This window comes from Anser cygnoides, chromosome 10 (genome assembly GCF_040182565.1).
Source record: "Anser cygnoides isolate HZ-2024a breed goose chromosome 10, Taihu_goose_T2T_genome, whole genome shotgun sequence".
Classification (NCBI taxonomy): Eukaryota; Metazoa; Chordata; class Aves; order Anseriformes; family Anatidae; genus Anser; species Anser cygnoides.
The window spans coordinates 18575102-18596844 of record NC_089882.1 but is presented as its reverse complement, the minus strand read 5'-3'; the positions used below and the strand labels follow the sequence as shown (position 1 = coordinate 18596844).

General features: G+C 66.0%; 4 protein-coding genes across 7 annotated transcripts in view; 1 reads left to right on the top strand and 3 right to left on the bottom strand.

The window, feature by feature from the left end:
• The window catches only part of IP6K1 (inositol hexakisphosphate kinase 1), a 36676-nt gene extending 31080 nt beyond the window's left edge, over window positions 1-5596 (bottom strand). For 3 of the 4 annotated variants that reach the window (XM_067002972.1, XM_048054400.2, XM_048054399.2), the window contains exons 1-3: window positions 5450-5596; window positions 5051-5106; window positions 483-582 (exon numbers count right to left, since the gene is read on the bottom strand). The gene's annotated coding sequence lies outside the window, so the exon portion shown is untranslated. The remainder of the gene's footprint in view (window positions 1-482; window positions 583-5050; window positions 5107-5449) is intronic. The other variant, XM_048054401.2, reaches the window with a different exon arrangement.
• Window positions 5597-6433: 837 nt separating this feature from the next.
• On the bottom strand, window positions 6434-11882 carry CDHR4 (cadherin related family member 4). Its single transcript, XM_048054378.2, is given in 20 exon segments — window positions 6434-6614; window positions 6699-6754; window positions 6756-6812; window positions 7343-7378; window positions 7467-7606; window positions 7681-7833; window positions 7835-7884; window positions 7962-8100; window positions 8210-8349; window positions 8428-8643; window positions 8880-8982; window positions 9114-9264; window positions 9351-9516; window positions 9601-9737; window positions 9810-9913; window positions 10359-10454; window positions 10555-10803; window positions 10875-11116; window positions 11242-11262; window positions 11524-11882. Coding segments are annotated over 20 exon segments (2367 nt in total). The 5' UTR covers window positions 11579-11882; the 3' UTR covers window positions 6434-6558.
• Window positions 11883-11946: 64 nt separating this feature from the next.
• On the top strand, window positions 11947-13713 carry INKA1 (inka box actin regulator 1). The gene is made up of 2 exons (XM_067003468.1): window positions 11947-12129; window positions 12863-13713. Exons 1-2 carry the CDS (start codon window positions 12079-12081, stop codon window positions 13661-13663), a joined length of 852 nt encoding a protein of 283 aa, XP_066859569.1. The 5' UTR covers window positions 11947-12078; the 3' UTR covers window positions 13664-13713.
• Window positions 13714-13820: 107 nt separating this feature from the next.
• UBA7 (ubiquitin like modifier activating enzyme 7) lies at window positions 13821-21732 on the bottom strand. Its single transcript, XM_067003465.1, has 24 exons — window positions 21601-21732; window positions 21322-21490; window positions 20308-20442; window positions 20135-20241; window positions 19726-19816; window positions 19452-19593; window positions 19274-19371; window positions 19014-19160; window positions 18774-18932; window positions 18442-18549; window positions 18287-18367; window positions 18054-18209; window positions 17801-17966; window positions 17514-17710; window positions 17122-17186; window positions 16840-17017; window positions 16675-16749; window positions 16348-16534; window positions 16119-16234; window positions 15955-16041; window positions 15691-15882; window positions 14453-14554; window positions 14280-14380; window positions 13821-14018 (listed from the first exon to the last, which is right to left on the bottom strand). Exons 1-24 carry the CDS (start codon window positions 21627-21629, stop codon window positions 13907-13909), a joined length of 3000 nt encoding a protein of 999 aa, XP_066859566.1. The 5' UTR covers window positions 21630-21732; the 3' UTR covers window positions 13821-13906.
• Between the last annotated feature and the right edge of the window lie 11 nt (window positions 21733-21743).

Here is a 21743-nt window from a genome sequence, read left to right as displayed (position 1 = left end):
CTTCCAAACTCACAAGACTCAAGAGCACAAAGCAACCTTTCAGCCTGGAACACTCACAAGCCATACTATTGTCTTTCACCAAACTGAACTCAAAACAGAAAGAAAAAAAAAGGCAGACAGCGATCAAGTTCTGAATTTATCATAAGGAAACTGCAGCAATTCAAGCACCTAAATGACCAGAATTGCTAAAGCATTATAGAGCTGTCCTCCAAATCCTGGCAGCTTAGTTCTTTTTATAAAGAATTGACGTTGATTTGATTAAAAGTTAATCAATGTAAGACAGGACTGAGCGTTTCACTATGGTTTATTGCATTTACCTGGGTGTTCCTGTAGTTTCCTCAGAAGACGAGAGCATACTTCCTACAAACCATATACTTGAAGGATAAAATTATGAAATGAGAGGTAAAAAGCAAGCAGCTAAGTTCTCTCTGCATCAATTTCACATGGCCGCATTTGTATTCTGGGCAAAACAGAAAAGTTACCTTAGAGATGTCACCCAAGCTCTCTCTGTTGAACAGTCACTGGAATATGGAGCCAACCTCTCACAATCAAGAGGGAACAGGATGCCAGAAGCAAGTCAGCCTGCAAGATGTTGTACGGAAACAAGTTAGCAAGGACTAGCTTAGCTTTTGTTTAGACCTTTACCTGCTTCATCAGTTCAGAATGTTTGAGATCACCCTTTCTCTCAAGGCTGGGACCAGAGCTCCCAGTGAGCGCCTTTCAGGACGTGAATACTCTCACACACTTGCCAGGGCTCTGACAGGCGCTCTAACAAATTTACGGGGACCATTGATCCCAAATGCCTCCTCCATCCTTCAGCTGAAAATGGCCAACCAGCAGGTGGAGCAGAAGGGGGTGCGTGTCTGCTCTTCCTCTGGCCTGGTTCACAAGACAGCACACTGATGGGTGTTAATGAAGAAAGGTTGAAGCACAGCGTGTTAAACTGCAGCAGCTGAGCAGGCACTGTTGCAGCTCCTAATACCAGGGAGGTAACTTTTGGCAAAGAAGCAGTACAGCTGGTGGAGGAGATAACCTTTCTAACTACAAAAGCTAAATCAGAGACAGCTTATCTGCCAGAGCTCTTAACCACACGTAGCAACATCCTACCAGGACACGCATATTAAGTCTCATAACCTTTTTTACTGCTTTTATCAGATTTGGTTGGCACCAATCTTCTACTAATATAATTATGGCAGTTACACCCGTGCTATTTTTAAACACAAAAAAATGCACCAATGTCATCAGTACTGTGGCTATCACTGTACGGATAGAGAGGCATCCTGTAATGGCAAAGCTTATTCCCTTTCTCCAAGGGAAGGGGATAAAATCCTTTTTTGTGAATGAAACTGTCCACATACTGACAGGGGTTATGCAAAGTAAAAGAAAGCTTAAAGACGCATGTCTTTTATACACAGTTAATACTACTGAAAATGCATATAGAAATTAATGAAGGCAAACAACTTGCACCTCAGTGCTATCTGCTGGGTAGTTAGCACCTGATGGGGACTATACAGGAAGCACAAGCACCCCAACATGCCAACGGAGAGAACTGCACCCATCAGAAAGTCCATCTCCTCCAACAGCACGCTGGGAAAGCCAAAAATAACAGCTGCTGCCACATCGGAACAGCACAAGCACTGCGTACAAGCAACGCCTGCAAAACAGAAACTAAGCAGCCATGCAGTCACTTCTTCTTCCTCCCCCCCCACCCTGATGACAGCAGCAACAAACCTGAGATTAAACACTCGCCAGCATCCTGCTCTGCATTCCTGTCACAGCAGGAATATAGAAGGAAGACTGCCAGCTGCTCCTCCGTACATCTCACGGGTTCCTTCAGTTTACGATGAGGAATGCGAACACTTGACACGATTCTTGCAGAGGTTTCTGTCGCATTTTCTTTTTCACTCCTTCTTCTAGCTCACCCATTTCAGAGCTCACTAGGGACCCCTTGCATTTAGTAGCCTGGTTTTTGATACTTCTCAAAGTCGGAAACAACAGCAGTTGTTTGTAGGCAAGTCACATTACCTAGCACAGAGCAAGGGCTCTGCCGAGCTGCCACACACAAGCTCTGTGAGTTCAAGCCTACATCCTGCCCAGCACCGCAACTGATGGGGTGACACTGCCAAAAGTAAGAGGAAGAAACAGGCAGGCTGCAGTTTTCTGTCAATGCTAACTCGCAGCCTTCCAAGATTACAAACCCCAGCACTAACACTGAACTTTGATGCTCATGTCTCAAACACGTTACAAGCTAACTCACGATGGGCAGATTTGTGCAACCTAATGGCAGCAAGTGAAGTGCCAAGGTTACAGTGCAATGCCTGAGTAACGGCCCCAAAAAAGCCTTTGCCAAATTTCCTATGGCTTCAACCACAGATGACAGAAACACACCTCCTTTAAAGTAAAGGCTGTGGATATTCAGCTTCAAACTTAACACCTACATTGCTTATTCTGAGGGAAACCACAAGACAGTGTCACCTTATAAGCCAGTATGCCATTCAAAACTCACCAGATCCATGGCAACCTTTAGAAACACAGGAATCTACTAAAAACTGAAATCTAAAAAGACAAGTGATCAACATCTGTGCGAGCAGTTGACGACCCACTAAACCAAGAGACTGTATCCTGTAAGCAGATGGTCAACAGACAGCTCCCAGCCTGGACAGGACTCATCACCTCGCACTAGTCAAGCTCCACAAGGTCACATTTTCAGAGTTTGATAAATGAACAAGCTCCGGGGGGGGGGGGGAAGGGAACGAGAGAAGAAAAAAAACTAGGGAGCTTAGAGTGGACAAGAATAGCGTGCAACTGCATGATTAAGAACAAATTGTAATGCTTGTTCAGGAGGCTAATTAACTGATTACGGCTGCCTGTACAACTTCAGCCTGGGCATTTTCTGACCTCTGAATGCTTGCTATTTTAACCTTGACTTCTCAATATCGGCAACAACAACAGAGTAACTCGCAAGGCTGTTGGCGCGACTTGTACAGTCTACCACACAGGGGATGCCCCAAAGGGCATCTAGTTTTGATTTTGCTTTCTAGAGTATTTGACCAGAAGGACATGCCCAGTACAGCAGTCCTTACGATGAAGCACAGAAAGATATTACTCAAAAAAGCAGCAGGAAAGAAGCACGATCACTACTGTTACGTTTCTGCTAATCACTAAATCCTTTAAACATTTGTGTACGTATGTATTTATATATCTTTATATATCTATATAAACATTGTTGCAGCATTCCAGAGTCACCGTGTGCATACCACCGAACAAGAATACGGCTCGGTTCCATCACCAGCCACTCATTCCCACCATCATCTCACCGCCAGCAAAGCCATTTACACGCACCGACAGCTGGAGGAAAGTGGGGAGGTGCGTTTGTCTTCAGCTTGATCAGCTCCCTGGTCAAACCAGTAAGGCAGGGAACTCAGATTCCCACCGGCACAAACACCCCAGCTGGCACCAGGGAGAGGGCAAGACCCTCCTGGTGGCCGGGGTCTATACTTACATGAGCTTAAAGTGACTGTGGAGCTACACACAGAAGGTGCTGCAACTGAAACTCTCGGTGACTGGAGGCAGATCCCAGAAACTCCCCCTTTCTCATTTCAACAGTGAATTGTGCTCACTTGCTCTTTTTTCTATGTAAGAAACATGCAAAACTGCCATCAGGGGCCTGCCGGAGAACTACAGGATAAGCTATCCCAGGAAAAGCGCACACAGTGCTCAGAAGAGACCACCACCCTTCCCACCCATCGTCTTCAGATTCCTGCTGTAATGACTTCAAATACACTCAACTTTTGCCTCAAAGAGCCCAAGATCCCTTCCCCCGCTCTCCCAAAAGTCCTTATTAGAGTGGAAACAGAGGCTCTGCCACGAAAAGGACACTTCAAGTTCTAATCAGGATGGCACAGGTTGTTGAGCTAGACAGCTAGAAACAGTTGTGCTGAAAGAGCTAGGGAGCAAATAAAACTCTTCCTAATGCTATCAGATGAAAATTCAGCCCTAGGACAACTCAAAGAGATGGAAAATAAGAGTTTTACGTGGTTGAAGCATCAACCCAATGTTATCGTGGTATGTAAGAGTTGATACTTAATCTTTGCAAAGCCTACCACATTGCTTCCAGCACCAATATAAAGCACTTACCTTAGGGCAGTGCTACCTGAACCCAACCACAGAAAAATACTTCTCGATCTCAATGACAAGGAACTGTTACATAGGATTAAGATGTCCCTAATAGGCCTGTTTAGGGTTATGGTGATGACACCTAATAAATGATGCATCTAAACCTCTTACCGGCTTCTGTCAGATTTTCTGGCAAAAAGGAATTAAAGTCCTAGTCCGGTGACATATAACAAGAACACAGTATTTTTCTCACTTGAAAACCTGATCATAAGCACATAGATCAGTCATCAGCCGCACGTGGTAGTTCACTAGAAAAAAGACTTTGCACGAGACATTGTAGTACACTACCTTGTGAGACAAACCACCCATTACATTTACAAAAATCAGTCAACCGACCCCAGAAATGTTACTTCAAGAATAAATAAAGACCCATGCCCACACCACTACAGCACCAGTTAGTGCTTTGTTAGCAAAGGTCAATCTTTAGATTCATCTCAGGAGGGCTTTAAATACCACTGTAAGCCAGATAAATCTGAAATGAAGAAAGCAGAAACACAGCAAGACAGGCTGAGATGAGACAGGCAGCACATACTAAAGCACACTGTTAGAAAGAAAAAAGCGGCCTTGCTGATTCAGAGCTTTAAGATGGAGGGACACCGAGCCTGGCATCAGTGTAAGTTCACAGCAACGGGAAACCAAACAGCACTCAGTACCACCCCCCCTAACCCAAGTCCCGCTCAGAAACGCAGGGGAAGGCTGTTGGTTACAATCCAGGTCCGCAGACCCACGAGCATGTCTGTCTCCAGGGACACCGGGCTGGCATCTTCCCGCAAGCCCAGGAGCGGGCAGCTCTGGCACGGCCAGCCCGCAGCCCTGCCCCTGCAGCAGGGCGCCGGGGCGCAGGACGAGCCCCCAGCGCCAGCAGCTCCCTCACCATCTCGGCTTCATGTTAGCAGCGCGGCTCGCCGGGCTCCTTCCTGCACGCAGCCTCTGCGGAGAGAAGGGCACAAAGGGAGGGACGCTCGCTCCGCGCGCCGGGCACGGCTCCCCGCCTCGGGGGGGGCTCTGCCCCCGGGCCCTGCACGGGGACGCGCCTGGGCCGCCCCCCCTTCACGGGACCGCGCCTGGACCCCCCCGTCCCTCACGGGGCCGCGCCCGGACCCCTCCATCCTCACGGGACCCCCCCCCTCTTCCCTCACAGGTCCCCGTCCGTCCGTCACGGGGCCGGGGCCGCGCCCGCTCCTCGCCTCCCTCCCCTCAGGGCACCACAACCCAACCCAACCGAACCGGCCCGGTCCCCCCCCCCGCCCAGCCCCCGGTCCCCGCGGCTCACCGGGGCGGCTCCGCCTGCCCGCCCGGGGGCTGCTGACCCCGCGCCCCCCCCTCACCGCCGCCGCCCGCCGTTCCAATCAACAACAAGATGGCGGCCGCCGGTGGGGGGGGGCCCGGGCCCGGCCGTCATAGCAACCGCGCCTTCCAAAGCCCGCCCCGCCGCTCCTCGCGCCAATCGCGAGCCGAGCCCCTCCCCCCGGTGGGGGCCGCGGCAGGCTGATAGGTCGAGGCCGCCGTCACTCCGGCCGGCAGACGCCCCGCCCCTTTTCGAGCGCGGACCGCCTCCGGATGGCAGCGCACGTTAGGCACACGTGACGCCGCCCGATGCCCCGCCCTCCCGCAGGGGGCGCCGTCTCATTGGCCGCCCGCCTGGGGGGCGCTGGGCCAATGGGCGCGGCGCTGCCTGGGGCGCGCGGCCGTTGGCGGGCGCCCCCCCCCGGCCCGCGTGAGGCGCTGCCCCCCCCCCCCCCCCATTCAAGCCCCGGGGCCCGGGGCCGCCTCCCCGCCGCCTCCCGGGCTCGGCATCGGGGGGTGCCCCAAGGGGCTCGGTGGCAACGGCCGGGTTCGGTGCGCCTCATAACCCCCGGCTCCATGAGGCGACGGGGAGAGGCCCCGTGTGGGCGCCTTCACAGGGCTCGCCGCCCCTCAGCCGTGTGCCACCCCTGCGCTAATCACTGCCCGGACTAATTAAGCGACCCCTGTGCTGATCACTGCCCGGACTAATTAAGCAACCCAGGGTGCCTCGCGCCTCAGCCCGCGCCCCTGCCTGCTGTCACCCTGCCTGGTCCCGGCCAGGAGCCTGGCGGGCCCCGCCACGGCCGCCACAGGCCCTGCCGCGTCCCCCGGCACGCGTACCGCAGGGCCAGGCGGTCCTGGGGTCCCGTGGGCAGCGGGCTGGTGACCCCCCACCGCCGGGCGAACGGCACGGCCACCGGCGGGACAGCCCGCCGCGAAGCGCCCCGCAGCACTCACAGCGGCACGGGGCGGCTGTGCCACCGCCATTTATTGGCCCGGTGCTGGCCGAGCCCCGTGCGTGGGGCCAGGGGACAGGAGCGGGGCCAGGGGCCAGGCGGGCTCCCTGCCGGGCGCTGGGTGCTCCCTGGCTGGGGCTCAGATCCAGCGTTGTGCCCCGGTGAGGCCGTGGAAGAGCCGGTCCCTGCCGGTGCCTGAAATGGAGACGGTGCTCAGCCGGTGCCAGCCGGGTGCTGCCCCTACGTCCAGCCCCAGGGCACAGCGGGGACAGCGCTCACACGGGGCCTGGGCACGGCCGTCAGATGGCTCCTGTGCGGAGCGGGGAGAGGCGGCCGGCGTGGGGGCGGCCCTGCTCCTCCCGGCCCCCACTCCGCTCAGCCACGTCCCGGGAGCTGCTGGGGGAGAGGGGAGGGCACGCTGTCAGGGACACCCGCCAAGCTCCGCGTCCCCAACCTCGCCAACCGCAGGCTGTCTCTGCTCCCACCGCCGTGCATCGCGGGGCAGCCGGGTGATGCGGCTGGAGGTGGCTGTTGTCCCCCAGGGCTGGCGTGCCTCCTCCTTGCCATGCAGGTGTCCAGTGCAGGCTGGGCCAGCTCCAGTGACCCCCCTCGGGCTCTCCTTGTGCAGCCTCTCACCCCTTGTCATCCCTTCCTCCAGCTGGTGCTGGGAGCAAGCCCCACGCTGTGCTGTGCCACCCCCCACTGCCTGCTCCAGCCTGGGCACCAGCATGGCTGTCCCCTGGCAAAATCGCCATCCTCGTGCCTAAGGGTCAGAGCTGCGCCCTCACCGTCGGGCAGAGGCAACCCACAGACTACTGCCAAATCTGGGCGACATTAAACACCCCTCCGATGCCACATCTCCCTGCCTGGCTGCAGGGACATTACAGGAGCCTGTGCCACCGACCCGGCCGTGTGGCACCCACCTCTCAGCCAGGAGCAGCTTGCTGGGGGCTCGCCTGCTGCGGGAGGAGCAGAAAGCACCTGTGAGCCCCGGCCTTGCCGTGCCGTGCCATGCCGTGCCGTGCCGTGCCATGGGCTGGGGCTCACCTGCACACAAGGCTCTGAGCCAGGCAGCTCAGGCTGGCCAGGAGCAGGACACCAGACACGGTCAGCACGGCCACAAACCAGGCCGGTGGGCGCCACACCGCCTCCGTCCGCGTGACCACCAGCGGCTTCTTCCGCGGCGTCTGCGAATGCGGGGGTGAGGAGGGCCGGGGGCCGTTCCCAGACAAGGGGACGCTGGCCGCAGGGCACGGCTCACCGTGTGCCGGGCGGTGGTGCTGGCTGGCACCGTGGTGCTGCGGGGGGTGACGTGCACCACCAGCGCCACCACCGTGCTGCGGCGGGGGGCCCCGGGGCCGCCCCACACCTCCACCAGCAGCACAAAGGTGCGGGGTTCGGCCAGGCCATCAGGGGACGTAGGAGAGGGCGCTCCCATCCAGCCGAAAGCGTCCGTCCTCGTTGCCTGCGCGAGAGGGTCTGCTCAGCGCCGTGGCCGAGGTGAGGGGACAGGGCTGGCACCGCAGCTGGGCCCCTCCTCACCTCCAACGATGGCGTAGGACAGCGCAGTGGTGTCGGGGTCACCCCAGCACGCCAGGTGGGTGACGGGCTGCCGGCTGCCTCTCCCAGCCGTGATCCACAGCTCCTGCACCTCGGGGGTGCACCGCGGCTCAGGCACGGCCTGCAGGGAGCGGAGGTGGCCCTGCTCCGTCCTGCCCGGCTCCCGGGAGAGACGCGCAGCCCGGAGCCCACCCCGGGGCGGACACGGGGACACGGCACCGTGCTCACACCTGCAGGCGCACGGCCACGTTGCACAGGCGGCTCCTCCGGTTCGCCGGGTCCAGGTCGTTGTGGGTGTCCGTCAGCCGCACCGGCAGCCGGTAGCTCGTGCGCGGCAGGGAGCCGAGGGGACCCACCACGCGGATCTCGCCTGTGGGGCGGCATCAGTGCTGGGCACCTGCGGGTGCTTGGGGGGGCACAGGGGCTGGGGAAGGGGACGGGTGCTCACCGCTGTGCGTGTCGATGGAGAAGGGCTGCGCGGGGCTGGAGCCCCCCTCGAGGCTGTACTCGAGGCTGTCTGGCGGGTGGTCGCGGTCGGTGCCGTTCACGTACCCCACGACGCTGCCGAAAGGCGCCGTCTCCAGCACGGTGAACGTGAGGCCTCGGGGGCACTCCGGTGGGAATTCGTTGACGGGTGTCACGGTCACGAGCACAGGCACACGGGCTGCGTGGCACACGGCGGCTCAGCTGCGCTGGCACCGTCCCACAACCCGCCCCGCGCTGGGCACGCTCCCCTGGGGACATGGGGGCAGTGCCACCAGCTGTGTGCCTGTGGGGGAAGCATCACTGGGGCCACAGGAGAGGAGCACTTCCTCTGCTGTCTGTTGTTTGCAGTGTCCAGAAGGGCTTTGCCCACCCCACTCTGACCTCCCCCAGGGCACAGGGGATGTGGGCACGCACTGCTCCGCGGGGGCTGTCCCCCGGCCGTCACCACGACGGTGGCCGTCAGCTGGAAGCCCAGAGCAGCCATTGCCTGCGAGTCATAGTCCAGGGTGGTGGTGACCTGCCAAGACACGATGTCCCGTAGGGCTGGGTGTCCCCCAGAGCCGCTGCCATGCCGTGCCCAGCCCGACGGAAGGTGCTGGAGGGTCCCTGTGCCCCCGGGAGGGGCTCGCCAGCCCCAGCCCCGCTTACCTGCAGCCGTGGCCCCTCCATGCGGAAGCGGGAGCGGGAGCCTGGGGGCCCCTCCAGGGCGTAGCTCAGGGACCCCTCAGCACCAGCGGGGCTGGCGCACCTCAGTGTCACCAGGGTGCTGCCGGGGGACACCGTCTCACGCACCTGGGTCCTGCAGTGGGGCGGCTGGTGGCTCAGCTCCATGCCCGGGGCACAGAGGAGCATTCCCCTCCCGGCATCCCCCCCCCCAAACCGTACACGTAGAGGGCTGGGACGCAGGATGGTGCCTGCCGGTCCCTCCCCTGCACGGTGACATTGATGGTGGCGGTGGCCTGGTCGGCAGGTTGCAGCGCGTTGTAAGCCCGGACGAGGAGGCGCACGCGGGCCACCTCCAGCCGGCCCGTGCTGCGGATCACGCCCGTCACTGCGGGAGGTGGCGCAGCCTTCTGTCAGACACGGGGACGGGGACAGGGTGGCCCTAGGGGTCCCCCAGTGCCCCCCCACTCACACTCGTCAATGGTGAAGAGCGCTGGCACTGTGGGAGAGAGGATGGCGTAGTGCACGTTGTCACCGCTGGCTTGGACCTGCGTGACCACCTCCAAGGGGCCGGAGCCCTCGGGTACCGTCACATCCTGCCGCGGCTCCCTGCGGGGACAGGTGGCACTGTGGCATGGCCTGGTGCCACCAGCACCCCCCGCCCAGCCCGGCCCCACTCACAGGATGGTGACACGGGGACGGTGTGACGGCAGTACCTCCACTGTCACAGCCCCGCTGCAGTTGTGCCCGTGCCGGTCCGTCACCTCCATCTCCAGCCTGAAGGTCTGCGGGCAGTGCCAGCGAGACGGCCCGGGGTGGCACCAGGGACAGCGACAGGGACAGCGATGGGGCAGGGATGGAGAAGACAGATGTAGGGATGGGCAAGGCAGGGATGGGGATGGGGATGGGGGCAGGGACAGAGACAGGACTGGGGATGGAGAGAGATGTGAATGGGGCTTGGGATGGAGGAATAGGGACAGGAATAGGGACGGAGATGGAGATGAGGCCAAGAAGGAGATGGGAATGGGGACAGGGATGGGGATCAGGACAGGAGTACAAACGGGCACGAATGGGGATGGGATGCCGAAGGGGACGGAGCTGGGGATGGGGACAGGAATAGGAACAGGGCTGGAGCGCTCTTGGGGCATGGGAGGAGGATGCCGAGAGCTGCGGGCAGTGCCAGCAAGGGAGGTGGCGGTGCCGTGACAGCACGGGGATGCTGGTGCCCACCTGGGTGTCCTTGCTGGGGCTGAAGCCGCTGGCAGGCGCCAGCACCAGCCCCCGTGGGGTGAGCGTGAGCGGCGTGCCGTCATTTCTGAGCCGGAACTGCAGGGGGACAGCGCACAGCCCTGTCCCCGTGCCCCGCAGTCCCCAGGGGTGGCTCCCGCTGGCAGGGGCCGCGGGACAGGGGGCTGCGGGCACTCACCGTCAGCCCGCCGAGCGGCTGCGGCAGCACCACGTGCAGGGGGGCCCGGGGCGCCACGTCCGCCGGCACCCGCACCACGTCCCCGCCCGCGCTGGCGAACGGGGCGTCACAGCGCAGCGTGTGTCCTGCCGTCACCCAGACAAAGAGCCACTTCGTCACCTCCTCTTCGCCGGGGCAGGCAGCGCGCAGCGCCAGCATGTACAGGTTCACCCGGCGGGCGTCGAGCTCGGCGCCGGCACGCAGCGTCACCTGCCGCGAGGGTACGGTGCCCAGCGGGGTCCCCGCAGGCTCCCGCCACGCACCGTGTCCCGCAGCCATACCTCTGCCCGAAAGGCGGTGGTGGGCACGCCAACGGCGCTGATGGCGATGGGGTTGAAGGGGTGGCCAGGCTCAGTGGTGCGCGGGGTGACGGTGGGGTCGGTGGGGGTGCCGGGCTCGACGCGCACCAGAGTGACATTGGGGCTGCCTTGCACGGCGCTGCAGGACATGGTCACCTCAGCCACGCGGGTGCCCGGCGCCGCATCCTCGCTCAGGGTCACCAGGCGGGGCAGGTCAGGCAGGGCTGGCGGGACACCGCGGGGACCGGCCCCACATCACGTCGCTGCCGGTGGCTCACCTGGCCACGCTCAGGGACTGGGGGCCTGCCCCCCGGCATCCCCATGGGCACGGTGGCCCCGCCGTTCTCACCTGCCGGCCTTACAAACGTCCCTGGAAAGAACCGAGTGTCACCCCAGCCTGCTGGGGACGTCCCAGCACCGCCCTGGGGAGCCCTCTGGGATACCCTGATGGCACCCCAAAGACGTCCCCAAGGCACCCCAGAGGCGCCCCAGCCTCTGAAGCCAGCCGGGCGGCTGCCGTCCCCGTGCCCAGCCTGGGCTTGGCACGCGAGGACACCCTTGGGGACCCCGTCCCGTGTCCCCCTCCTCTCGGGGTCTCCCTGGGGGTGCCTCCGGAGCCCCGCGGCCCTACCTGGGGCACCGAGGAGGAGGAGGAGGAGGAAGGCGAGGCGTCCGCGCGCACCCATGGCTCGCCGGCTGTTTGGGACAAGCCGGGGCCCGTTGCTACGGGTGCCCGGCACCACCCATGCCCGGCGTCACGCCGGCCACCGCGGCTCCCGGCCCAGCCCCGGGGCGGGGGACACGGCATCGCCGCGCTGCCACCGCCCCGCCGCCGGGGGACCGGGAGCCGGGGAACCGCGGCACCAGCGGCGGCGGCTTCTCCCCGTCGGGTCCGCGGAGCGGAGCGGGGGCTCCGCCGAGCAGGCGCTGGCTCCGCGCTGGAGCTTCCCGGCCGGGACCGCGGGCCGTGCCCGGGCGGGCCGAGCGGGGCCCCGGGGCGGCGGGGCGGGGCGGGGCGGGGCGGGGCGGGGCGGGGCCGGTGCGGGGCTCGCGTCCCGGCGGCTCCCATTGGCGGCAGAGCCGGGGCCGAGCCGCGCTCCGCGGGGCCGCTCCGCCACCGGGACCGGCACCGGGAGCGGCACCGGCGGGGGCCGGGGCCGGGGCCGGGGCCGGGGCCGGGCCGGGGATGCACAGCGCCCGCCTGGACGGCGGCCTCGGCCAGCGCCGCGCCGAGCCGGTGAGTGCCGCGGCGGGCACCGGGGGGGGCCGGGCGGCGGCGGCGGGTGTCAGGGCGCGGCGCCGCGGGTGACAGCGGCGGGGGGACGCCGGGCCGGGGGGAGCGGGGCGGGCCGGGCCGGGCCGTCACCCCGCGGGGGGACCCCGGGGACAGGGCGCCCCGGCCGCTACCCGCTGGCCGGGCCGGGGGCCGCGGGGCCGGGGCGCTGCTGCCGGGCGAGCGGCTCCGCGGGGCGGGCCGGGCCGCAGCCTGCCAGCCCTGCCCGCCTGGCTTTCCGCGGGAGGGAAGCGGACGGAACACCCTGCTTTTGGGTGCAGACAATAGCAATTCGAGAAAGAGGAGCGGCCCGGCCGCGGGGACGGAGCGCTCCTTCCGCTGCCCCCCCCGCCCCCAGCCCCCCCGACAAGGCTCCCGGTGTCCCCGTCCCCCCCCCAGCACCCCCCGGCCCCGCTCTCCTCGGGGGTCCGCAGGCCGGGGGGGCGCGGGCCGGGGCGTCCCGGCACGGGGGGAGCGCCGAGGCGGCGGGGGGGCTGCTACGTGCCGCGGCCCTGTGTCATTTCCCGCAGGCACGGCCGGGGCCGGGCGGCTGCTTGCTCACCCGACGTGCCGCTGCACGCCGCCCGGCTCCGCGCCGCAGCCGCAGGAAAGCGGGGCCCGGGGCTGCGGGCGAGCCGAGGCCTGCGTCCCCTGCGCGGCGCGGGGGCGAAGGCGCTGACCTGCCCTTTCCCTGCAGCGCCGCTGCCGGGAGCGCATGCCCGGCACGAGGCCGGCTGCCCATGACCCCCGCGGGCCGCCCGCCCCCCGGCGCCCCAGCTCGGCCTGCAGCGAGGAGGACGAGGGGGGCCTGGCCGCCCGCTCGCCCCCCGCCAGCGAGCGCAGCCTGGAGTTTGACTCGGGCTACTCGGAGACGTCGGGGGGCACGTGGCGAGAAGAGGAGGTGACGGTGCTGCGGCGGCACCCGCCGCCCTGCCACCGGGCGCACCAGCTCCCCGCCGGCGCTGGGGGCCCCGCGCCCGCCCGCCGCGCCCGCCCCAAATCCACGTCGGACGCCTGCCTGGAGCAGTGGCGGGCGCTGGAGCCAGCCGATGGGCAGGACTGGACGGTGTCGCTGCTGTCACAGAGCCGCAACCGGCAGCCCCTGGTGCTGGGGGACAACTGCTTCGCCGACCTGGTGGAGAACTGGATGGACCTGCCCGAGGTGGGCGCCGAGCCCCGGCACCGGCCAGCCGCCGAGCCCTCGCGCCGGCTGGGCAAGCCGCCCGCCTTCCTGCTCAGCCTCTCGGGAAACGTGCGCCGCAAGCTGGCCAGCATGGCCCGGCCCCGAGGGGCCGAGGGTGCCCGGCCGGGGAGCCGTGACCCGGCCAAGCGCCTGTCCTGCCCGCTGGGGCTGGGCGGGCAGCCCAAGGGCGCCTGCTTCCACCAGTCCCACAGCAACATTGCCCAGCTGGCTACGGACTTCCACCGCTTCGCCGCCCTCATGAACAGCCGCAGCCGCCAGCCCATCATCTGCAACGACGTGATCGGCTACATCTAGCCCTGCCCGCCCCCTCCTCCGCTGTAAATAAACCCCAGTTTTGTATGGTATGGACACAGCAGCGTTTGTGGGGTTGAAGCGCCGATGAGGGGTGAGAGGGCATCGGGCTGCCTGCTAGCGCAGGGTGCTGGCATCAACACAGAGACCACGCAGCAGAGCTTGTCCTGCAGCTTTTATTGCATGGGGCCGGCGGTGCTGAGTGGGGTGTGCGGGCACCCCCCTGGTGCGTGACCTCCCCTGGGTTCAGGGCAGGATGCAGAGGAGCGGGGGGCACTCCTCCTCCTTGTCCCCCTTGCACAAGTACTGCAACTCCAGCTGCCGCAGTGCCCCGGCACGCTCCATGCCATCCGACAGCCTGCAGCAGGGGAAGGAAAAGTGGGCTGGGCGCAGCTCATCCCCCGAACCCTGCTTGGGCCCCCCAGGCTGGGGAAGCTACATTTGGCTGGTCCCAGGCCCCCTCCCCAGCCCCTGTGGCTGGGGGCCAGGCGGGGGTCCAGCGTGGGAAGCGCTGCCGGCAGCAGGATGTTTACCCTGCAGCTGGAGCGGCTCAGGAGGGACAGGGGCCCCGGCACCCAGCAGGACCGGGGCATGGTGAGGAGGGGGGGGGGCTGCTTACTTCTGCGCCCGCTGCCGCGCCTGCGTCTCATCGTCGTCCTCCCAGTCGTACAGCATTGTGGTGCCACGCAGCAGCTTGCTCACCGTCCACCCGTGCTCCCTCTGCAAGAGCCGGGTGTCAGGGTCTGGCCCCACGCAGCCCCAGGACAGCGGGGCGGCCGGCACTGCGCTCACCTGTAGCCAGTCCAGCAGCTCCTCCACCGTCATCTCCTGCCCGTCTGCCCCGACAGCCCGCACCTCCAGCCGGTCCCAGAAGCTCCACTCCTTCCCCCGGTACTGCAAGGAGAGTGTGGGGCTGAGTACAGCAGGGCAGGGACAGAGCCACCACCCCGGCACTGCTGCAGCCAGGGTTGGGCCCCGAGAGATGCACAAAGCCCCATTGAAGTGCTGCCCAGCCCCACACAATCGCCTCTTCTTGTGTCTGTGGCTCCCAGGGCTTTGTGACCCTGGCTCTGGCCTGAGGGAGCTGAGCGCAGGATGTGGCCCCACGCTGTTTGGCACGGCCACCCTGCCATCTGCCCCCACTGCAGGCAGCACCAGCCCTGGCCCTGTCCCCGTCCCCACGACAGGCTGCTGGCACCAGGCTGCTGGCACCGAGCTGCTGCTCTCACCTCCTGCTCCAGGCGGAAAGGGCTTAACCCCATCTGCACTACGGCGCCACGGACCAGGCTGACCTCCCGTCCTGGCACTGTGCAAACCCCATCCCCGCACTGCGAACACCACCCACGCCAAGGCCACCAGCCCTTGATGTGCTCTCGGTACTGGCTGGCACTGCCAGCCACCAAGCCGTAGGACGTGTGCTCCTGCCACAGCTGAGCAGACGTCACGCCGCGTGTCCTGGCTCTGGGACACGGAGGTGCTGGTGGTCGACGTAGGGGTGCCGGGACCAGAGGGCACAGAGCGGCATCCTCCGCCCAGGGACGGTGCCAACCACGGCCAGGACACCCCGAGGCTGAGGCACAGGGCTGGGCACCCGCGGATAGCGGGGCGCAGGCGCGGTGAGGCCACAGCCCGGCTGGGCAGCCCGAAAGCCAAGCTGGAGACGGCGCGGAGGCGTTGGAGGCGCCTCCCTCCCCCTCTTCCTGCCCCCGGCCCTGGGCCCCCCGGGCCAATCTGGTTCCAATCGGCGCTTCCTGCCGCGCAGGAAGGGCTGCCTCGCACGCCATAAACCCCCAGACAAAGGGGCCTCTATCGCCCAGACGGTCCCAATCTGGGCCTGCCCCCGTCCCTGCCCCGCTTTCCCCCTCCGGCAGCTGGGGGGGACCCCGGCCCCGCTCCCCCTGCAGCCCCGGGACCGGTGCCAGCTGCTCGCCGGCTGCCGCAGCTGCTTTTGGTGAGCCAGCTGCAAGCGGCTGCCGCAGCCACGGAGCTGGCCGTGGGGCTGCTAGGCACCCCGGGGGAGAGGGTCCTACCCAGTAGGTGGGGGGCTGCTGGGGCTTGAAACGGAGCAGGAGGCATTCGGACAGAAATAGGGTGCTCTTGCGGTAGCAGCTGAGGACCTGGCATCTCCACACCAGCTTGTAGACCTCCAGGCACACCAGGCCGGCCACGGCTGCCGTGGTGGTGACAATGGCGGGCACGATGCGCCCGGCGATGCGCTTGCTCTGAGAACAGGAGGCGGGGGTGTCACCGGGTGCCCTGTGGGGGACGGGGACCCGTGGGGGCACCCCCCTCACCGTCAGCCAGTCGGCGGGGGGGATGCCGTAGTTCTCTGCACGCAGGTTGGACGCAGCCATGATGAAGTCCATGTGGGCGTCATCGTCCTGCAGGGAAGAGCGCGGGGACGTCAGCATCCCCCAGGACACGGCAGCCACCGCCCTGAGCCCTGCGGCCACGGCACCTTCTCGAAGTGGATGGGCTCCATCACTTGTGCCTCCGTGCCTCCACCTAGCTCCTGCCTCCACCGTGCCAGGTCCTGGGCGAGGTCCTGGGTGAGCTCCATCGGCTGCCCAGGGTCTGGGGACATGGGGTCAAGAGCCAAGAACCAGCACCAGCAGGCCTGCGGTTCCTGGCCCGTGTCCCCATGTCGTGCCGCGGCTCCCGGGGACAGAGGCATGCAGCAGCCTTACCCCCAGCCTCTTCCACCACCTCCGTGCCCTCCGCGGTGGGGATGCGGAGCCCGTCCTGGGGCACGAAGGGCGGCAGGACCATGCTGCGGAGGATGTCCTGCGTGGCTGCGCGGTTGCTGTGTGATGGGAGCTTGTACGTTTGGGCCCGGAGCTGGGCAGCAGCCTCGACGTATGCCACGTGTGCGTCCTGCAGAATCACAAGTAGGCGGGGGGGGTGGCCCCGGCAGCTCTGCCCCTTGCTGTGCTCCGGCACCCACCGCCTAGCCCTCGTCTCTCCCCATACCCCACCTTGTCCCCTGCATCCCCACGGCTCTGCCCTGCACTCACATTGCTGGGGTCGAACGTCAGCGGATGGGGACACCGCCTGTCCCCCGACCAGAATGGGACACCGGGGCTGGTTTCCTGGCACAGGGAAAGCAAAGTCAGGCCTGGAGATGCTTCTCCTGGGGAGGGTGCTGGGGGGGGGGGCAGCCCCCCAGACGCTATGCTCACGTGCGCGGGGGGGAAGGTGTGCAGCAGCTGGGCGATGGCGTCGTGGTAGTGGCTCTGCCAGTGCCGGCGGGCCCAGCGCACGCAGTCCCCCCAGTCCCGCGGCCTCTCCTGCAGGCTCCTCCACACTCGCTCCGGCACCTCCAGGCCCTCCTGCTGTGCCGGCTCCTCCGGCAGCTCCCTGCAAAACCAGGCACTGCTGGCCTGCCTGCAGCGCTGCCGCGTGCGGGACGCAGCTGCCTGTCCCCGGTCCCCATCCCGGGTAGCTCCCAAGTCCGCACTCACTCCAGGAACTGGTTCACGCTCTCCGCAGGCAGCTGGAAGAGCCCCTCGAACTCATCGCGAGCCCACTGCGCAGAGGGGACAGGCGATGAGCAACGGGTCCCACACAGGGACCCGGCACCGCAATGCGCTGCCAGCCCCCTCTGAAGGAGTGCCGCTATGGGACAGCGCCCAGCGGGGACAGCTGGGGGTGGGCTGGTGTGCGGGGCTGCAGCGCCCGGGGCCCCTGGGAACCCTGGCCCAGGCCAAGCTGGGCTTGGTGCTGGGACCTGAGGAAGGCGCTGGGGCTGCACGGCGGCTCCCAGCAGGAAACAGCTGGGGCTGCATCCTGCCTGCAGGGCCGGAGAAACGGGAAGGGAAAACAAAAGGCCAGGAGCAGAGACCTGCAGCCTTACCTGCAGCGTGTGCTCGATGGTGTGGGGGTAGTACCGCAGGGTGCAGAGGGGGAAGGTCCCATCCGTGGAGCTTGTGGCCGACCCCAGCGGCTCGGTCAGAGGGGGGACCATGGCCACCACGTTCCCCCGTGCCCCCTCTGTGCCCGAGTCCAGCAGCGGCGTGCGGGAGCAGATGCAGCGCTTCTCCAAGTAGGCGCCTGCAGGCAGCGAGGGCAGCGTGTCTGCCCCGGTGGCGCAGGGACAGGTGGGGGGCTCGGTTCCTTCTGCCCCTGCCCCCCGGCACTCACGGGCATCCAGCGTGTCCACGGCGCTGACGACGCCGTCCAGCCGCTGGAAGAAGTCGTCCCCGTAGAGCTGCTCGGTGCCAGGCCCCACCTGGTTCTGGTGAGCCGTCACCTTCACGTCGGGGTTCATGCGCTTCACAGCTGCAGCGGCCACCTCCGCTTTCGGCTTCTACAAGGGCGCAGAGCGGGGGGACAGCTCCCAGGTCCCCGGGGAACACCCAGCCCTGGGGCACCCGTGGGACGAGTGGGAGCTCACCGACACATCCGCTGCACGGAAGAGGAACTGCCGATGCAGGTTGGAGTCTGCGACTGTGTCCATGTCGGTGACGGTGATATCCCCGCCCGGCCCCGCCGCCAGCCCCATCATGGCAAAGTTCTTGAGCAGCTCGCAGCCGATGGCACCGGCCCCCACCTGCTGGGGCAGCGCTGCTGCAGCTCCGCGCACCGCTCAGGTGCCTCGCCGTCTCTCCTGCCCCACACCCTGCTCACCACGAAGTACTTCTGGCGGCCCAGCTCCTCCTGGAAGTTGGCCCCAAACACGGCGATCTGGCCGTCGTAGCGGGATCCCCTCTGTTGGGACGGGGGAGCCGCGTGAGCGGGGCCGGCCGCAGCACTCCCAGCACCCGGCAGCTGCAGGGACTCACGGGCTCGCAGTCCTCCTGCGTCAGTCCTGCAGCCCCCTCCATGTCCAGGCACTCCAAGGCGTCAAAGTAGAACCACTGGTCCAGGGGCAGGAGCTTCCCTGTGATGGCCTGGGGTGAGTGGGGCCCTGTCAGCTCCGTGCCCAGTGGGGTTCCCCGTGCCCCACACCGAGCACTCCGCTTGGCTCTGCAGCACGGTGTCCCCAGGCGGGCAGCAGGTGCCCTCTCGTGGCCACCGAGCACCACGGGACAGCCGTGCCGAGCCGTGCCGAGCCGTGCCGGCTGGCCTGCCGCGTGCGGGACCCCGTGGTGGGTCCCTGTCCCCAGCTGCTCACCTTCAGCGCCTCCTGGGCAGCCAGGGCACCGATGAAGGACGCCACGGGGCACAGGTCCCCCGCGCTCACGCTGGCGAACGCTCGCACGACATCCTCGTCCAGGGGACCCAGCTGCGCGCCCAGGCTCCGCGCCAGCTCCAGCACCCGCTCAGCGTCCGCCTGGGGGAGGAGGGACGAGGGCAGCCCCGGCGAGGGGCAGGAGGGCCAGAGGGGCTGGGAAGGGTCAGGATGGGGACTCACCGGTGCCCGGGGCCGGGGCAGGCGGCCCCGCTCCTCACGGAAGGCGTGCAGAGCCCGGAAGGCGGCGTGCAGGCTGCGGCTGCGCTGCAGCTCCGCGGAGCTTTCCACTGGGATCTTGGGCATCGCCAGCGCCTGGCGCAGGGACTCCTGCCGGCACCGCGCAGGGATCGTGGGGACGGGAGCTTTTTGGGGGCACGGAACCAACTCTAGGTTCCCTGCCACCTGGGAGGCAGCACGGTGGGGCAGGGGGGGACACGTACATACGAGTGCTCCTGGCGCAATCGCACCTGCAAGACCTGGCCCCCGCAGTGGTAGGGTGAGAAGGCGCTCGTGTCACCGATCTCCAGTCTGAAGGTATCTGGGACGGAGAGGAGGGGACGGGCACCACGGTCACCACCGGGGACCCGCTGCAGCCCCCCGAGGCTGGCAGGCACTCACCCAGCACACGCACGGGGCAGGGCTCGCAGCCGTTCAGCTCCGTCATGCCCTCCAGGCCGGAAAACGTCACCAGGTCGCCGTCACTGAAATGGTGTCCGTGTCCCCCCTCTGCCCTCGCACACGTCACGATCCCCGGGTTGCCCTGAGCAGGGGGAGAGGTGAGCACGGGGAACCCGATCGAGGTAACATCAAGCCACTGAAGTGTCTCAGGGAAAGCTGTGGAGCTGGAGGGGCCCCATGCTGGGGAGCGGGGAGGTGGCACGGAGCCTCCTACCTGGGAGATGTGCTGCACGGTGGCACAGAGCGGGTCCCCTTCTGCAGGGTCGTCAACAACAAAACGCTCCCCGAAGTCGCAGAAGAGCTGCCTGGGCAGGGACAGGGGGGGGCTGCATTAAGCGGGAGCCTCGTGGAGCTCCAAGAGTGCTGTCGGGTCCTGCCCCACAAGCAGGACAGGGACTCAGAGGGGACAGGAGGTGCCTGGGGCAGCAACGCTTAGGACATGGGAAATCCCTGCTAGACACGGGACAAAACCCACACTGCAAGCGTGGTGGAGTATCACAACAAGGTCCTAGCTGTGACACAACGTCCTTGGGGACAGAGCCCCCAGCCATCGCACCCTGCCCCGCCATGTGGCTGCCACACGGTGCCGAGGTCTCCCTACCAGCCACTGCCCCCGCCCTTACCCTGCCAGCCCCTTGGCGTCAGCCACGATGAAGCAGATGCCCTTGGCGTGGCAGATGTCCCCGACGCGGAGCTGCTCCTCCAGCGGCGACTCGGTCAGCACGACCACCTGCACCAGGGCGGTCAGCAGGTGCCAGCACCCTGGGGCGTCCCCTGGCCGGGGCGTCGGGCTCACCTGGAAGGCGTCGAGGAAATCCTCCGACAGCTCCTCGGCGCTGACCGTCACCTCCACGTCGGGGTTCAGCTCGGCCAGCCGCCGCTGCGATGCCTGGGCACGGTTCTGGCCCACATCGCTCTCCCGCAGGAGGAACTGCGGGGTGGGCAGCAGCGGGCACCCCCACAGGTCTGGGGTGCTGCCCACGCTGGTGGGGGCTCTCTGCCCACAACAAGTCCTCCCCCCCCCGCACCCCTTACTGGGACCCCCGACCTGCACCTGGGAGAGGGATCCCCCAGCGGTACCAACACCCATTACCGTAACCCCCCCGTCCATTACTGGGATCTCCTCCACTGCCCATACCCGCACCCACCGCTATTAATAGGGCCCGTTACCAGGACCTGCACCCATACCTGTACCAATTACCCACCCGCTCACCCATCCCTATGCCCCTTAGGGACCCTGCCCAAACCCGTGCATGGGGCCCCAGCCTGTGCTCGTTACTGGGACCCCTGCCCATGCCTGTACCCATCACTAGGGCCCACCCCTGTACCTGTCACCGAGACGCCCACCCGTGCCTGCACCCGTTACCAGGACACTCGCTCACACCCAGACTCGTTGTAGGGACCCCTGCTGATACCTGCAGGCATCGCTGGGATACCCGCCCGTACCCGTACACCTCACTGGGACCCCCACCCACACCCGTACCCATTACCAGGACACCAACCTGTGCCCGTACCCCGTATCGGGACCCCCAGCGGTACCCACACCCAGACCCCCAGCTGTACCCGTACCCATCAGACCCTACCCACACCTACAGCCGCTACCGGGCCCCCTGCCCGTACCCCCACCCGCCGCCAGCACCCCCAGCTTGCACCCGCCCGCAGCAGCCCCCCCCCCCCCCCGTGCTCGTTACCGGGACCCCCCCCACATCCCCCCCGTATCCCAGCACGCCGACCCGTGCCCGTACCCGCTCCGGGTGCCCCTGCCCACACCCGCCCCCCTTCCCCGTGCCCGCCGCGGCTCCCCCCGTACCTGCTGGGCGCAGTCGGCGCCGGCGGCCCGCCGGGGGTCCCTCAGCACGACCCTCCCGGCCCCCGCCAGCACCAGCGCCGCCGCCACCTGCGCGCCGGCCCCGCGCAGCCCCGCCACCAGCGCGGCCGCCGCCCGCAGCCGCCGCCCGCTGCCGCCGCCCAGCACGTACCTGGGGAAGGGGGGCACCGCTCAGCCCGGGGGGGCGCCGCTCGGCCCGGGGGGGGGCCGCAGCCCGGCTCCCGGCCGCCCGGCTCCCCCCGCGCCCCCCCCGGCACGCACTGCTGCCGCGAGTAGCGCGCCCCCGCCATGCTCCCGCTCCCGGGCCCGCCCCGCCCCGGCAGCGCAGCGGCGGGGGGAGGCGGGGGGAGGCGGAGGAGGAGGAGGAGGAGGAGGAGGAGGAGGAGGAGGCGGCGGCCGGGACG